This window comes from Herpailurus yagouaroundi, unplaced genomic scaffold (assembly GCF_014898765.1).
Source record: "Herpailurus yagouaroundi ecotype Mexico unplaced genomic scaffold, PumYag 188, whole genome shotgun sequence".
NCBI lineage: Eukaryota > Metazoa > Chordata > Mammalia > Carnivora > Felidae > Herpailurus > Herpailurus yagouaroundi.
Genome location: NW_024412419.1, coordinates 32,080,149 through 32,097,806, shown reverse-complemented (window position 1 = coordinate 32,097,806; position 17,658 = coordinate 32,080,149). Strand labels below are relative to the sequence as shown.

Genomic DNA, 17,658 nt, shown 5'->3' with positions numbered 1-17,658 from the left:
GCCTGCTTAAGATTCTCTCTGTCCTTCTCCCCTGCTTGTGCTTTCTCTGTCTCTTAAAGATAGATACAGATACAGATACAGATACAGATACAGATACAGATACAGATACGGATATAGATGATATAGATGATATAGATATAGGGAGAGGGGAGAGGGGAGAGGGTCCCAGAAACCCAGGTTTGTGTCCAGGCCCCACTCTCATTAACTCTGTCGCCTGGCTGAGTTATTGAGTCACTTTAAAGGTACTAATAACCTTCTTAATGAGTGGCATGAGGATCAAATGAGACAATGTACGTAAACATACTTTGTATACTATGAGGTGTTTGAAACTAACCCTGAAAGATGTCTTTTGCCCTCTTCAGAGTTCCATTTTCATAATAACTTAGTTTCCTTATTTACTTAGTAGAGCAAATAACTGTGATAAATAATAGGTCCTGAGTTCCTTGTGGGCAGATTTTTGGTTTATATTCCATTCTACCTAGCACAGAGCGGACATAGGCCCCCAATAAATATTTGTAGGATTAAAGGGAGGGGCTGGTGAAGATGGTGTCACTTCCCTCTTTGAATAAAGCTCAGAAGAAGGTGACTTGCTGAGTGGCCACTCTTGGCACAGAAATATTTTGTAATCGGTTATCACTGCTTATTTTCTTTAATTAAAATTTAAAAGCCCATAAAACCTTCAATAGGGCATGGCCAGTTAATGTGCTGCCTCTCTAGCATCTATCTGAATTTAGATTATCAGGTTGACCAGCCAATTTTCTTTCCTTTTTCTCATTTCCAGTAAAATGTTTATGGGTTTTATTTACTAACAGAAGAGTCTTCCTGTCTTATAAGATTAGAAGGATAACTCTTCCTATAGAAACAGAATGTCAGTGCCCAGTGCACTAAAGAAGTATATTTAAAGAGCTTTGCTGATGAGAGGTGCCTGGATGGTTCCGTCAGTTAACTGGTTAACCGTCCAACTTCAGCTCAGGTCATGATCTCACAGTTTGTGAGTTCGAGCCCCACATCAGGCTCTGTGCTGACAGCTCGGATCCTGGAGCCTGCTTCAGATTCCGTCTCCCTCATTCTCTGCCCCTCCCCTGCTCACACACTCTCTCTGTCTCTCAAAACTGAATAAACGTTAAAAGAATTAAAAAGAGCTTTGCTAATGATTCTTATATGGCCTAAAGTGTTATATTTTTCTACACTTCAGTTTTTCTCTTGTAGAAAGGTAAGTCAGAAAATGGATAAAAAACAGTGTCATCCATTTAAATCCTTGGGGACTTTTTTAAAAAAAAAGAAAATTGATAGTGAAAAATCTCAGATTATTACATTTTTTAAAGTTTAAAATAGCTCTATAATCCATATTAGTTTTTCCTTTTTTGCATCTGTCAGATCGATTCTTTTTGTATACCCAGGGGCTATACTTGTATTTTTACCGGGACTAGCAGAAATCAAAATGCTATATGAACAGCTACAGTCCAATTCTCTTTTCAACAACAGACGCAGTAATCGGTAAGTTAATTGCTTTCTGTAGCCTTAACCATCTGCAGTTGTATTGTCTGCAAAGATGAATAACCAGAATGGTCTGTGACAGTCATCACCCTCTAGACCATGGTGTCACTGCTCGAGAATATGTCTGTTTATGCCAGCTGGAAGTAGACAAACCTATTTGTTCCAGATAATCAATCATTCCCATTCCATTAAATAAAAATTTTTCTCTTCACTTAGCGTAGTGACTCAGCAAAATTGCATGTAATTTCAGTTGCCAGATGGGGAGTGGGGAGGGATGGGAGAAGCCAGTGTAAGTAACAACAAAGAAATGTTACCATTTGAGAAAAAAATAATTTGCAACAGTTCCTTTTCCAGTAGCAAGACATGTGTTTTTATATCTAAAGCGACAGCTACTAAAGAGAGAAACACTCCCAGGAATATAGGAATATCTTGGCTTAGCTCACATCACTACCTCTGCCTCTGGTCCTCTGGATTTAAAGGTAGAGAAAAAATGATTCTCTCCTGGTTAGTGTGCGAGGCTTGTTACTTATAGAATATCAGCTATACGTTTCTCTTGATTACTTACTACTGAGTTACATTCCAATTTTTCCCAAGTCAGTGCAAGGTTTCTAGTTCATAGAGCCAAGTCAACATTTTGTAAGGCTCAGAAAGAACCTTCTCATTTAGAAGAGCTGGACCCTGAGGGCAGGTTCTAGAGAAGCTGCTGATACTTGGAGTTCTATTGTTAATTTTAATAGAAATTCACCTACCATTAATCCAGTTCCAGCCTTTTGTGCCAGAATATTAAATATGCGTTTATTTCCTTCCAGATGCGTGGTTCACCCACTTCATTCATCTTTATCCAGTGAAGAGCAGCAGGCTGTGTTTGTAAAACCCCCTGTGGGTGTAACTAAGATTATAATTTCTACCAACATTGCTGAGACATCCATAACCATTGATGATGTTGTCTATGTCATCGATTCTGGGAAAATGAAAGAAAAGAGGTATTCTCTTTTGGCAATGTGAGAGAGGGGCTAAAGATACATTAGAGTGCCACGGCTGTTAATGGCTGATGCTTTTGAGCTACATGGGTTACCGTTTGGAAAAATATTTTATGGAAACCGCATATGGGTATATATGAGTGATTCTATACCAGGACCATAGTCTTAAAGTCAAACAGAGGTGGAAGGTTTAAGGCTTTCCCTTGGAAGTAATTAATTATTTTTCCTCTTTTTTCCATATGCTTTACATGTGCTTGAATGAAAAAGATGGAATAATATGGGAGGTGATGGGTGTGTTAATTAATTTGATTGTGGAAATCATTTCATAATGCATACATATATCAAAACCACTTTGTACACCTATGTCCAGTTTTTATTTGTCAAAATAAACCATGAAAAAGAATGAAGAGAGAAAAGGTTGGGGCACCTAGGTCGCTCAGTCAGTTAAGTGTCCGGCTCTTGATTGTGGCTCAGATCATGATCTCACGGTTCGTGAGTTCAAGCCCCACGTCAGGCTCTGTGCTGATGGAGCCTGCTTGGGATTCTCTGTCTTTCCCTCTCTCTCTGCCCCTCCCCTGCTTGCTCTCTCTCTAAATAAATAAAATAAACGTAAAAAAAGAGAAAAGGTTGCATAAAGGAACTATGTGTAGTAGCATTTGATACCACTTAAAATAGCACTGTGTGCTGCCTCCAGGGGCTGAACTATTCCCGGAACACACAGGACACTGTCCTTCCTTGGAAGTGAGGTAGTTCATTTGTTCTGTCCATGCTAGGTCGGGTCTTACCCATGTTTTTATAAAAAACTCTTATCTACATTTTCTTTTTCTTATAGATATGATGCCAGCAAAGGGATGGAAAGCCTAGAGGATACTTTTGTCTCTCAAGCCAATGCTCTGCAAAGAAAAGGTCGAGCAGGCCGTGTTGCTTCTGGGGTCTGCTTCCATTTATTTACCAGCCATCACTTCAATCACCAGCTCTTAAAGCAGCAGCTACCAGAAATACAAAGAGTGCCATTGGAACAGCTGTGTCTGAGGTACATCTTGATCTTTCTGTTCTGCTTCCAGAAGGTCTACATGTTTCTCACCCTAAGTTCCGTGGGTTTATTTTTCTTAGTAGAAGACATTTTGCCAAGAGTGGGCATGGATGAACTCATTCATTTGCAAAAAAAGGAGCTGTTCAGTGTTGCTTTTACCATTGGATTTAACTTTCTGCACATGAAGATCTCTTACATTGCAAACAATGGCCCTAAAATAGAGCTTTAGAATACATTTGGAAGTCAGGAAAGTGATCTAATTTATCAAGAAATTTCTGCTAGGGGCAATACCAATATTGAATCATCAAAGGTCAAAAGTCTACAGCCTCGTGATCAGAGCAAGTGAACAAAAACAACTCGAAAACACCATTATTTAGCTGATAAACAAACAAGAACAAATATCATAAAAGAGGATTTAATGAATGAATGATCAAACTCAGTGTTATTGAAGCTAGGGAACGTTTGGTTCAACCTTCCTGAAAATGTGGTTGGTGTTATGTAAGAACTCAAACCATCCATGCCCTCTGACCCAGTCCCTATGACGTAATATGCCCATAAAATAATAACCCAAAGCAAATTACTTATACAAAGATGTTATAGCTCTCCTCTTATCCAGCAGGTATATTTTGAAAGCCTTCCATTTGCCAGGGGTTGGGCTGAGCACTAGAGCTACTGTAGGATACAAGACCCAGGCCCTGCTTTTAAGTGTCCACAGTCAGGTCTTAAGAAGTTGGGCAGGCACATACCTTACTGAGGTAGTAATAGTGCAGATGAGGAGTGAAGGGACTTGAGAAAGCTTTGGAAGTGGAATGACCCACGAGAGGGGACGAGAGAGGGGAAATGTAATATATGTGGCACATATGATTTAAAAACAACTCAGATATACAGCAGTGGGGAAATAGGCAAATTATATAGGCCAACATGGTTCATCTTTTTTTCTTATCTTTTTTTTTTTTTTCATTTTAAGTCTAAGTAAGTGGATTACTGTCCATGCATGTCTTAAAGTGAAATATCTAGGGAGTTGAAGTGGGAGAAAGCTAGGTACCAAATGCATATACATTAGTAAAAATTAGTAAAAAATTAGTAAAAATAAACAACTATGTTTCTAGGTTGACAGCTTAAAAAGGAATTATAAGTGAAATAAATAAATTTTGTATATATATATATTTTTTTCTTCTGAAAACTGCTTAAATTCATAATTTAAAAGAGTAGCTCTTCAAGGCAAGACACATTGCAGATTAAGCTTATCAGCAATTACGGTACAATTTCAGATGTGGGAAAAAGTAAATGGATCATTTGACTTGTTTCATAATTTGAACCCATATTTGATAGAGAGAAGCATTTTGAAAGTTTATAGACAGAATTTTATCCTGAATCCCCATAAGTTTCAGGGTAGGATTTGAAAGTGTTTCTATAATTTATTGCTAGAACTAGAAGACATAAGAGATTTTTTTTTTTTAATGTATTTCACCTAGCATGGTCTAGCTTATGAAAGCATGTGCCTTGGAAATTGGCAACTATTTTCGTTCAAGAAAGAAGCTTGTTCCTCTGTGTCATCTCTCCAGAAATAAAATGGACGCATTATGTTTTTTTTTCTTTTTGTAGAATTAAAATTTTAGAGATGTTTAGCACTCACAGTCTCCAGTCTGTTTTCTCTCGGCTCATTGAGCCGCCGCACCCAGATTCTCTCCGTGCCTCAAAAATACGATTACGAGACTTAGGAGCATTAACTCCAGATGAAAAGCTGACCCCTCTAGGGTATCACCTGGCCTCCCTGCCAGTGGACGTGAGAATCGGCAAACTGATGCTGTTTGGGTCTATCTTCCGCTGCTTGGATCCTGCCCTCACCATTGCCGCCAGCTTGGCTTTTAAGTCTCCTTTTGTAAGTAAACAACATTCATTGAAACTGGAGTCCATAGGTCTCTAAGGGGACCATGGGGGCTTCAGGGTTATGTGATCCTCCTACATGTTTTCTTGTGAGGGTGATATATGGGACTTCTTCAGGTCACAATGTCTTTAACTTTTGTCTGATCCTAAAAGAAATCCATGCCCCAAGTAAAGATTAAGAACTGAAGATCCAACTTACTGAAATACCATAAATGTGCTTTTTATGGTATCCACTGTCCTTGCTCATTAAAGAAAAATCAGAATGGGACGCCTGGGTGGCTCAGTCAGTTAAGCATCTGACTTCGGCTCAGGTCATGATCTCACGGTTCATGGGTTTGAGCCCCACGTCAGGTTCTGTGCAGACAGCTCAGAGCCTGGAGCCTGCTTTGGATTCTGTGTCTCCCTCTCTCTCTGCCCCTCCCCCGCTTGCACTGTGTCTCGCTTTCTCAGAAAATAAACATTTTTTAAAAATTTAAAAATAAAAAAAAGAAAAATCAGAAAATGCAAGCGAAAGGTGCCCCTGCATAAAATACACTGGATCCCTGTTTTTGTTTGTTTGTTTGTTTGTTTGTAGACAGAATATGAGCAGGTAGGGACAGAGAGAGAGAGGGAGAGAGAGAATCTCAAGCAGGCTCCGCGCTGTCAGTGTAGAGCCCAACAGGGGGCTCAAACCCACAAATTACGAGGTCACCACCTGGGCCGAAACTGAGTCAGATGCTTAGTTGACTGACCCAGGCTCCCCAGATCACTTTTTTAAAACAGCATTATTGAAATATAATTCACCCATTTAAGTTGTACATTCAGAAGTTTTTAATATTATGCAGTCCTCGCCATTGTCAGTTTTAGAACATTTTTAGTACCTCATAAAGAAACCCCTCAGCAGTCACTCCCTCTTTCCCCTCAAAACCCTCATTCACTGCAGCCCTAGGCACCCACCAGTTTGCTTTCTGCCTTCATAGGTGGACCTCCTCTAGACATTTCGTATTAGTAAAATAATATAATGTATGTTCTTTTGTGATTGGTTTCTTCACTTAGCATAATGCTTTTAAGGTACATCTATGTTATAGCATGAATCAGTCTTCATTCCTTTACCAAACAATACTCCTGTGAATGGACATACCTCATTTTATCTGTCCAGCACTGATGGACACTTGGGATTGTTTCCACCTTTGCCTGTAAACATTCATGTACACATTTTTTTTTTCAACGTTTATTTATTTTTGGGACAGAGAGAGACAGAGCATGAACAGGGGAGGGGCAGAGAGAGAGGGAGACACAGAATCGGAAACAGGTTCCAGGCTCTGAGCCATCAGCCCAGAGCCTGACGCGGGGCTCGAACTCCCAGACCGTGAGATCGTGACCTGGCTGAAGTCGGACGCTTAACCGACTGCGCCACCCAGGTGCCCCTCATGTACACATTTTTATGTAGAGATATGTTTTCATTTGTCTTGGGTATTCAGAGAGAAGTTACTTGATCAAATATGGTAACTCTTCGAGGAACTTCCAGACTTTTTTTCCAGAGTAGCTGCATATTACATTCCACCAGCATTTTTATCAAGGTTGCAATTTTTCCACATCTTCACCAACAGTTGTTATTATCTAAGATTTTTATTATAATCATCCTAGGGGGTGTGAATTTGTGGTTTTGATTTGTATTTCCCCAATAGCTAATGATAGAGAACATTTTTTCATTTGCTTATTTGCCATTTGTATATCTTCTTTCAAGAAATGTCTGTGTAGATCCTTTGCCCATTTTTTGTTGTTGCTGTTGTTTTTTAATGTTTATTTATTTTTGAGACAGGGAGAGACAGAGCATGAATGGGGGAGGGTCAGAGAGAGAGGGAGACACAGAATCCGAAACAGGCTCCAGGCTCTGAGCAGTCAGCACAGAGCCTGATGCGGGGCTCGAACTCACGGACCGCGAGATCGTGACCTGAGCCGAAGTCGGATGCTTAACCGACTGAGCCACCCAGGTGCCCCCTTTTGCCCATTTAAAAAAATTTTTTTTTAACGTTTATTTATTTTTGAGACAGAGAGAGACAGAGCATGAACGGGGGAGGGGCAGAGAGAGAAGGAGACACAGAATCGGAAACAGGCTCCAGGCTCTGAGCCATCAGCCCAGAGCCCGATGCGGGACTCGAACTCACGGACCGCGAGATCGTGACCTGAGCTGAAGTCGGACGCTCAACCGACTGCGCCACCCAGGCGCCCCCCTTTTGCCCATTTTTAAATTGGTTATTCATCTTTTTATTACTGATTCATAAGAGTTCTTTATACATTTTGGATACAGGTCTCTTATCAGACATAGGATCTACAAACATTTTTCTCCCATTCTGTGGGTTACCTTTCTTACTTTCTTGATATGTCCTTTGAAACCCAAAAGTTTTTAACTTTGATGAAGTCCAATTTATCCAGTTTTTTGTTCCTCAAGCTTCCACTGCCATAGTTAAAGAATCCATTGCCAAAATGGCTGAAGGGGAACGGAAGTTACTGGCTTCCACTTACAGAATGAGTAAGTCATGGGACTAAAAGGCAGGGCATAAGGAATATAGTCAATGACATTGTAATAGCATTGTCTAGTGACAGATGGTAGGTATACTTGTGGTGAGCGTAGCATAATGTATCAATTATTGACTTGTCAAATCACTGTGTTGTATACCTGAAACTAATGTAACATTGTGTGTCAACTACACTAAAAAAAAAAAAAAAAAAAAAAAATCCATTTCCAGATCCAAAGTCATGAAGATTTATCCCATTTATCCCTACATTTTTTTCTAAGAGTATTATAGTTTTAGCTCTTACATTATAGTCTTTGGTCTATTTTTTTTTTTAAGTGTTTATTTTTGAGAGAAAGAGTGCAAGTGAGGGAAGGGCAGAGAGAGAGAGAGAGAGAGAGAGTGCAGGGGAGGGAAACACAGAATCTGAAGCAGGCTCCAGGCTCCAAGCTGTCAGCACAGAGTTCATTGCGGGGCTCGAACTTATGAAGCATGCAATCATTACCTGAGCCAAAGTCGGACGCTTAACCGACTAGGCCACCCAGGCGCCCTGGTCTGGTCAATTTTGAGTTAATTTTGTGTACGGCATGAGGTAAGAGCCCAACTTCATTCTTTTGCATATGACTGTACAGTTGTCCCAGTTCCATTTGTTGAAAAAGACTATTCTTTCACCATTGAATGGTCTTGGCATTCTTGTCAAAAATCAGTTGACCACTGGGATGCACTTGACTGATTCGGGAGAGTGTGTGACTCTCGATCTCATGGTCATGAATTCGAGCCCCATGTTGGGTGTAGAGATTACTAAAAATAAATAATTACTTAATTAGTTGACCATAAATATATGGGTTTATTTCTGGACTGTCAATTCTATTCCATTGAGTAGAATGTCTGTCCTTATGCTGGTACCACACTATCTTGATTATTCTAGTTTTATAGTATGTTTTGAAATTTAAAAATGTGAGTCTTGCAGCCTTGTTCTTTTTATCATTTTGGTAGGAATTTTTACATCTATATTCATAAGAGGTATTAGTCTATAGGAAAAAAACATTAGTTATGGGTATGGAAGTAGGGGAGACTCAAGCATAAAAGATGAGTGAATAAGAAATTGTAAAATAAAGATACCACAGAGTTAACAATTTTTTTTTAAGTTTGTTTTGAGAGAGAGACAGAGCACACACAGGCAGAACAGAGAGAGAGAGAGAGAGAGAGAGAGAGAATCCCAAGCAGGCTCCGCATGGGGCTCAATCTCATGAACCGGGAGATCATGACCTGAGATGAAATCAACAGTCAGACGTTTAAGTGACTGAGCCACCCAGGTGCCCCAAAACGAACAGAATGTTAGAGTTTAGATCTGGCTTTTAGAATGAGTGGCTCTTTGATGACATGACATCTTGGCACAAGGAACTAAAAGACCCGCCAGAGCTTGGTTTGCATGGGCAGAGAGACTCAAGGGCAATAGGACTATTAGCTTGCCCATTACCACCACACTTGCCTTTAATCAGCCACTCACTGTCTACTTTGTGATCCGCACAAAACACTTCCCAAGGCACCTGGCTTCAGCCATGGGAAAGTGCCATTAGAAACCTCAGGTAGGGGTGCCTGGGTGGCTCAGTCAGGAAAAGCATACGACTTCTGATCTAGGGGTTGTAAATTTGAGTCCTCTGTTGGGTGTAGAGATTATTTGAAAATAAAATCTTGAGCCGCCTGGATGGCTCAGTCAGTTAAGCATCCAACACTTGGTTTCCGCTCAGGTCATGATCTCATGGTTGGTGAGACTGAGCCCCGCATCAGGCTCTGTGCTGACAGTGCAGAGCCTGCTTGGGATTCTCTCTCTCTCCCTCTCTCTCTGCCCCTCACTCCCTTGTATGCGCTTTCTCTTTCTCTCTCTCACAGAATAAATAAACTTAAAAAAATAAAATAAAAGGCAGTGATTATTTAAAAAAGAAACATAGAAAAGAAACCTCAGGTAAAATGTGCCCTTCAAACTTGGTTTTCCTCATTTAGGTGTCTCCCTGGGATAAAAAAGAGGAAGCTAACCAGAAAAAGCTAGAATTTGCATTTGCCAACAGTGATTATCTGGCCCTTCTGCGAGCATATAAGGTAAGTATCTAACCTCATAGCCGAGATATTTTACCACAATTGGCAGCAAAGACAGAGTAAGTTCACTTATATTTTCTTCAAAACTTAGGGATGGCAGCTAAGTACGAAAGAAGGCATGCGTGCAAGTTACAATTACTGCAGACAGAACTTCCTGTCCGGAAGAGTTCTTCAGGTGAGTTGTTTCTGTGGCAGTTTGTTTGCGTTCGTTTTATTGCAGGGGCACACCAGAGGGTGTTGTAACTTTGTCTTATTTGTCCTCCCTTGACATTGAAAGTGTTATTTCTGGAATACGCTTGGCTTTAGCAGCTGTGTAAAACACACTCCTATTTCACATCCTCTCACATGAGGCCCTCTGTGCTGAACCGTCCAACTGACCCATTTTACTTCTTTTCAGTGAATTTGTGTTTACTTATGTGGAGGATAGAATATAGGCACTCTGCAGATCACTGCTTACTGGAAGTCAGCTTTTTCAGTGACTATACCAGGCTTTCTTTCTTTCTTTCTTTCTTTTTTTTTTTTAATGTTTATTTTTGAGAGAGAGAGGGAGAGGATTTGAAGCAGGCTCTGCACTGTCAGCAGGCTCCAACTCATGAACCGCAAGATCATGACCCGAGCCAGTCAGACTCTTAACCAACTGAGCCACCCAGGCGCCCTTATACCAGGCATTCTTAACCTGTGTCCATAAACCCCTGAAATTGTGCACAAAAGTATATGCTTGTACATGTGTGCTTTATTCTGGAGAGAGGGACCATAGCTTTCATGATGTTCTCAAAGTGGACAGTGAGCATCCCAAACTCTTCACCTTCTCCTCAAAACCAGACAACGAATACTGAACTGGATTTTAATTTTTCTTATGACGGTCAGAGGCTACGATGTCAATAACGAGTGCACAAGAAAGAGAAAGTTTATTATCTTGTAATAGCAGAGAGGGTTCTGTCTTCTGTTGTGACAGTGTTGTAGGCCCCTTTCCAAAGTGGTCTGCGAAGCCAGACTAATGCTGGTACACATCTTTGCAAAGCATCTGTTTTACTCAAAGATTTTGAGGCTGGGAAGGGGAAGGACTTTTTTGTTGTTGTTGTTAAGTTAGCTAACATACAGTAAATCTTGGCTTCAGGAGTAGAATCCCATGATTCATCACTTACATCCAACACCCAGTGCTCGTCCCAACAAGTGCCCTCCTCAATGCCCATCACCCATCTTCCCCCGCCTCCCCGACCCCCCACCCCTATCAACCCTCAGTCTGTTCTCTGTATTTAAGAGTTTCTTATGGTTTGCCTCCCTCTCTGTTTGTATCTTATTTTTCCTTCAAGGGGAAGGAGTTTATTTTCATATTAAAAGACGTCTTGGAGTAGAACACAAAATTTATGTCCTTAGTACTTACCACTGCCTGGATATTTATCTCTCTACCCCACAAGCTCCGTCAGAGCAGAGACCTTACCGTATTCCCAGCGCCAGAACTTTGCTTAACACATAGCTGGCGCCCAGTAAAGATTCACTGAAGAAATGCGTGAGTGAGTGAATTTGGTTGTTTACAATGAAGTAAGAGACCTCAGGAGCATCCCACTGTTTGCCTTCATTCTCTGCCTGGAGGTGAGGCATCAGGAGAGGAGAAAAGCTCTAGATACATTCTAAGTTCATCAAAAGCAGTCATTGTCAATCACAATAGATTCATAAAGTAAATAAGTAAACATACTCAGGTTCACCCCAGGCCAGTTACACCTGGATCTCTGTGGGTAGAGCCTAAGCATCTGTTGATGTCTGTTGGGCACCCCAGGTGATAGTATACAGCTGGCGTTGAGAACCACTGGTCTGAAGGGTGTGTTATATGTGAGGTGCAGTAATAGATCTTTCCTCAAGTCACTAACATTTAAGTGTAAAGTGATACTTCTTTTAAATTACACCTCTTACGGGGCGCCTGGGTGGCTCAGTCAGTTAAGCGTCCAACTTCGGCTCAGGTCATGGTCTCATAGTTTGTGAGTTTGAGCCCCACATCCAGCTCTGTGCTGACAGCTCAGGGCCTGGAGCCTGGTTCGGATTCTGCGTCTCCTTCCTTCTCTACCCCTCACCCACTCTCTCTCTCCCTCTCTCTCAAATATAAACATAAAAAAAAATTACATTTCTTACTAAATTTATTTATACATTTTCTTCAGGATGCCCATCAGAGTTCCCTCTTCTCACTAAAGACATTAAGATTAAGACTATCAAAAAGGGGGGGGTGGTGCCTGGGTGGCTCAGTCAGTTGAGCGTCCGATTTAGGCTCAGGTCATGATCTTATGGTTCATGAGTTAGAGCCCCACATCGGGCTGTATGCTGACAGCTCAGAGCCTGGAGCCTGCTTCGGATTCCTTGTATCCCTCTCTGCCCCTCCCCCACTCATGCTCTGTCTCTCGTTCAAAAACACACATTAAAAAAAAAAAAAGATTAGCAATTAAAACCTTGTCATGATAGAGAAGTCCTAGCTCTATTTTGCTGTATTATCCATATGTACTTGAGATATTCCAAGAAAATCCCTGAACTGTCATCAGGAGACAAGATAGTGCTCAGCTCTCAGTTCCTTTGACGGTTCTAACCTCTTCCCCATCATCTGATACATAGCCTATGCTTGAGCAGAAGCCAGAAGAAAAAGAGGTCTGTTTGTTTCTTCCTCACACTTGTGCTCAGTTACACAGGGGGACATCTAAATCTAAACCACTTAATAATATCCTTATTCCTAGGAAGAGATGTGAGCCAGAGACATCACAAGGTAATAGAAAGTAAGTTCTATTACTAACTCCCTAAGTAAGCTGGGTGAGTGAGCTGGGTGTCCTGCACACATTGAGAGAGCACACTCTAGGCTCCGGTAAGGAACTACGAGGATCTGAGCAGAAATGCAAGTTGGAAAAATCAGATGATGTCACGGCACCTTGAGCCGGGGTCAAAGTAAACTACAAACAAAGTAAACTACATTTTTTGCTGTCCTGAGAATTTTCAGGAAGTCAGACCTACCCCAGATCCAATGAATGTGTTTTTTTAAATGTCGAACTAAGTCAAATAAATGATCCTTGGGTTTTATGAAGTTGGTGAATGTCTGTGTAACTCTTGTCACTCTCTCTGCCGATTTGCCTAAGTGAAAACTGCCCTTCTGGAAATGACCAGACAAGATAATCTTCGTACCTATTTGGTGAACCCAGATGAGCCTCATTACTAGCCACTGAAGCAAAGACCCTGCACTTACCTTTGATTTGCTGATGCCTGTGCTTGAATATTTTTTCCCACTTCTTTCAGGAAATGGCCAGCCTCAAACGACAATTCACTGAACTGTTATCAGACATCGGCTTTGTAAAGGAGGGACTCAGAGCAAGGGAAATTGAGAAAAGGGCCCAAGCAGGAGACGGTATCTTGGACGCCACAGGCGAAGAGGTAAAGAATGTGTAGTTAGTGCTGTTATTTCTCTTTAATCAGCACAGGTACATTGGTAGGTCTTATTCACTTAAGCACTAGGAGCAGTGGGCTTGGTGACATTCTTGATTTTCTTTCCACAATAAGTGTCAGGTAAACACTCCAAAAAACAAAAGGGTTTTTTTTGTTGTTGTTAATTGTTGCTATTTTTTTAACATGTTTTCTAATTTGTTATTGAGGGAGAGAGCGAGAGCAAGGGAGGGGTGGGGGGAGGGGGGGACAGAGGATCTGAAGCGAGCTCCATACTGACAGCAGTGAGCCTGATGCTAGGCTCGAACCCACAAAGGGTACTCAACTGACTGCGCCACCTGTAGCGCAGGAGTAGCACTCCTGTTGCTACTATTTTTTTTTTTTAATCTTCATGCTGGTTCTTGATAAGCCCATAAGAGGTGAAACATGTTTCAGTAATGTCTTCTTAAATCACACCAGCCTTTTTCCAACCAAGGATAGTTTTTTCTGTGACCACAGGAAGAACACTTCTTCAAGACGAACCTGATGCCCCGCTGTTCTCAGTGCAATTAGTACTTTCTGCAGTTTATGACCATCTCCTGAACCAGAGTCTGTCTCCACGGATCCTTAGGAGCACTGGCTTTGTAATTGCTTTGCAGAGACCCAGAGTTAACTGTGGGCTTCTTGGAGTGGGCCCTATGTGCATATGGTTTTTTACTTTACCTTGTTTTTTACTTAGAAAGGAAGAGTTTTTCCAGCACAAGGATAGAAATAAGGTATTTTTGTTTTGTTTTGTTTTAAGATAGAAAGCAAGTGAAATGTGATGATAAGTTCCAGGGTACAAACAGAAGTGGCCACATTACTTATAAGATCAATGCTGTCTTTCTCTCCTAGGCAAACTCAAATGCTGAGAACCCCAAGCTGATATCAGCAATGCTGTGTGCTGCTCTTTATCCAAATGTAGTGCAGGTAACAAAACATTTTTCCTGGGTCCTCCCACTTCTTTGATTCGTAGCCAAGGGACTTAAGTTAAGACATACACATTAATCACCTTAAAGAGATACACACACACACACACACACACACACACACACAGCCTTTTAAACTTTGTATACATTTCCAGTGCTTCAGTTATCCAAATTTGTTAAGATAATATTGTTCAAGAACACATTTATTGTATAAAATGAGGTGCTTGTTTTGAATCCTTCTGACATACTAGAAATTTAAATGGACATAAATGTTATCCTGTCGGGCAACGTGTACATAACTAGCCTTTTATGTTAGGTAGAAACTTGATTCTACTATAGTTTTCCTTACGGTCTCTACTCTGTACTACGGTTAGGTAGGAACAAAATCAAACAAGTCAGTGCTTTGCCATGGGACCACTTGTGGCCAGCTTTCTGGAAAACCCTACCTGTATGTGCTGTCGGACTTTTACCTGAGTTTTAATTATCCAGCCCTTGTCAAACTTAGAAAGACTGAATTTGTGAGAGTACTAAATTGGTTTTCATTTAACGTTTTGTTAAATGCTCAGTTGACATCTGCAATGAACGTCTGACACATTGTCTGCTCGTTTTCCAATGGAAATATACATATGTCATATATATATATATTTTTTGTGAATACCTGTTGTTTAGGTGAAAAGCCCAGAAGGGAAATTTCACAAGACCAGTACTGGAGCTGTCAGAATGCAACCAAAATCAGAGGAGCTGAAGTTTGTCACCAAGAACGATGGATATGTGCACATTCATCCTTCCTCGGTGAACTATCAGGTCGGAATGGCGGGTCCACTCACGTTTGCATAGGGCAGGTCTCAGGGGAGCAACACAGCCCCTTCTAGTCAGCAGACCTCATCCCGTCACCTGCTGTCCCCAGCAGCACCACTGACTTGGGGAAGGTTGAGAAAGCGTGAACAGACTGGAAATTGGACTGTGTTTGGAAAGACTATTTCCATTTGACGAAAATTCTACTGGATACAAAAAAAAAAACGCTCGAGCCTGCTTTCAAGTGTAAGCTTGCGTCTTTGCAGCGGTGACTTAAGCAGTCAGGATCTAATCACATCCCTAAATCCTCGCCTGACCAGGGAGGGAGTGATGGGCGCTTGCTGCTGGCGCTCCCTCACTTCGCACCCCCTCCTGCCTGCTGCCAACACCCTCTCCCAGCCCCAGAAGTGACTTGTGACCTCCTTGGGGTCCACCCCCTCCCTGGTCCTCCTCCTGCTTGACTCTAGTGTAGTATTCAACCCTGCTAACCTCCCATCCTCTTGAAACCATCTTTGATGTGTTTTTGCTCCTGAAATACCACTTTCTTCTCTCTCTCCCATCACCACCCGATACCCCTTTTGCTGGTTTCTCTCCTTTGCTCTGAAATGGCGCTCTGTCCCTCGTCCTCATTGTCTCACTGCGGAGCACTTACTCTTCCCGAACCCGCAGAGCGCGACACCGCGGTTCCAAACTGCCACGTGGAGCTGTCACAAAGCCCCCAGCTTGCTCTCCCTGTGCCTGGGCTTGTCCTGAGCCCTCCTGCTGGAAGCCCCAGCCGGACGCCTGCCAGTCAGCTCAGGCTCCTTGTCTCCCACTTCTCTCCTCTCTCCTCTCTCGCCTGTCCTGGGCAAACAGCACCTTCCCAGCCGGAGGCCCCCGCGCACAGAGACCCTGCCACTCTTCGCCTCACTCCAGTCCATCTGGGCGCCGGGCAGCAGTTCTGCCTGTCGACGCTCCCAGATGTGCCTGCGCGTCCTCTCCCCACCGCCCTGCCTCAGTTCAAAGCCCACCATCCGCCTCTTACCTGGAGTGCTGTAACGATCTGACTTCTGGTCCTTTCTCTCCTACCTTTTACAATACTGCTGCCACAATTAACTTTACAAAACCTCCGTTTGGTCATATCATCCCCTTGCTTAAAACTCTTCATATATGGAGGCTCCCATACACTCTCATCCGACCCTTCACACCTGCCCCTCTTTACCATGTCCCCTGTCACTCCTCCCTCTGTCACTCGGTGTGCCATGACGTATGACGCACTCCCTCGGAGCCTGGGATGACAGTCCATTCTCAGCAGGCTCCTACCTGTCCTCGGAGCTTCCATTAAAAACCACCTCCCCGGGGTCCCTCCCCCTCGAAGTTGCTCCTCTGTCCCACCAGCACGAGGTGTGCATTTTGTCCACTGTTGCGCTTATCCCATTATTTTACGGTTTGTGGTACGTCTTCATGGAATTGTGAAATTCCTAAAAACAGGACGTGTATTCATTTCTATGTCCTCATTGGCTAGCCTGGCACCCAGCCCAAAGCAGATGCTCAGTAAAGCTCTGGGGGGGGGGGGCGGGGGGTGGGGGGACAGGGGATGGGGGAAGAGAGTTTGAAGTGTTCGGGCTGCTCGGCCCCCTGGAACTACTGAGTAACGTGTCCGCAAAGCATGAAAAGTATCTCCGAGAGCCCAGAAGAATTGGAGGACCCGGAGGTCCTCTGGCTGTCAGCTGCATACGTACCTAGGGGCCAGAGGACTGAGTTAGGGCCACCCCTCTTCTGAGTTCATCATGACATTCATGCAGTGCATCCTTTGGTACATACCAGTGCCCTCTCTTTTCCAGGCCCTGTTGTGGGCAGGTGAACTAGACAGACTGGGTCTCTGCCCTCGGGAGCTTATGCTCTGCTGAGGAAGACAGGCAAGAAACAAGTCATCTCATCTTAGTAACAAATGCTATCAAGAGAAATAGAACAATAGAAATTGTGAGGCACCTGGGTGGCTCAGTCGGTTAAGCGACCGACTTTGGCTCAGGTCATGATCTCACGGTTCGTGAGTTTGAGCCCCGCGTCGGGCTCTGTGCTGACAGCTCAGAGCCTGGAGCCTGCTTCTGATTCTGTGTCTCCCTCTCTCTCTGCACCTCCCCTGCTCGTGCCCTGTCTCTCTCTGTCTCTCAAAACATAAATAAATGTTAAAAAAAAGAATTAAAAAAAAAGAAATAGGACAGAGTAAGAGATTTTAGGAGTGATAGGGGAGGGGCCATTTTGCCCAGAGTGGTCAGGGAAGAACATTCCAGCAGAGGAAATCAGTGCAAGAGCAGCACGTGTTTTAAGACAAGCAGGCACAGGTCAGGTTGTGTGGGACCTTGTAGGCTATGGTACGGATTTGGGATTTTATTCTTGGGAAGTCACTGGCGGGTGTCGTTTTTGAAAGATCATGGTGGCTGCCGGGTGGGAAAGAGACCGTGAAGATGCGAAGCAGAAACCCAGCAAGCACTTAGAAAGCCCTGGCAGTGGGCTGTGCGAGTTGATGATGGTTT

General features: G+C 42.8%; 1 protein-coding gene across 4 annotated transcripts in view; it reads left to right on the top strand.

Moving 5' to 3' along the window:
* DHX57 (DExH-box helicase 57) overlaps positions 1 to 17,658 on the top strand; it is a 55,420-nt gene that overhangs the window by 34,669 nt on the left and 3,093 nt on the right. For all 4 annotated transcript variants that reach the window (XM_040496566.1, XM_040496563.1, XM_040496564.1 and 1 more), the window contains exons 14-22: positions 1,401 to 1,497; positions 2,307 to 2,480; positions 3,310 to 3,510; positions 5,116 to 5,392; positions 9,897 to 9,992; positions 10,081 to 10,164; positions 13,257 to 13,391; positions 14,274 to 14,348; positions 15,017 to 15,151. In XM_040496566.1, coding sequence (XP_040352500.1) covers positions 1,401 to 1,497; positions 2,307 to 2,480; positions 3,310 to 3,510; positions 5,116 to 5,392; positions 9,897 to 9,992; positions 10,081 to 10,164; positions 13,257 to 13,391; positions 14,274 to 14,348; positions 15,017 to 15,151 — 1,274 coding nt within the window. The remainder of the gene's footprint in view (positions 1 to 1,400; positions 1,498 to 2,306; positions 2,481 to 3,309; positions 3,511 to 5,115; positions 5,393 to 9,896; positions 9,993 to 10,080; positions 10,165 to 13,256; positions 13,392 to 14,273; positions 14,349 to 15,016; positions 15,152 to 17,658) is intronic.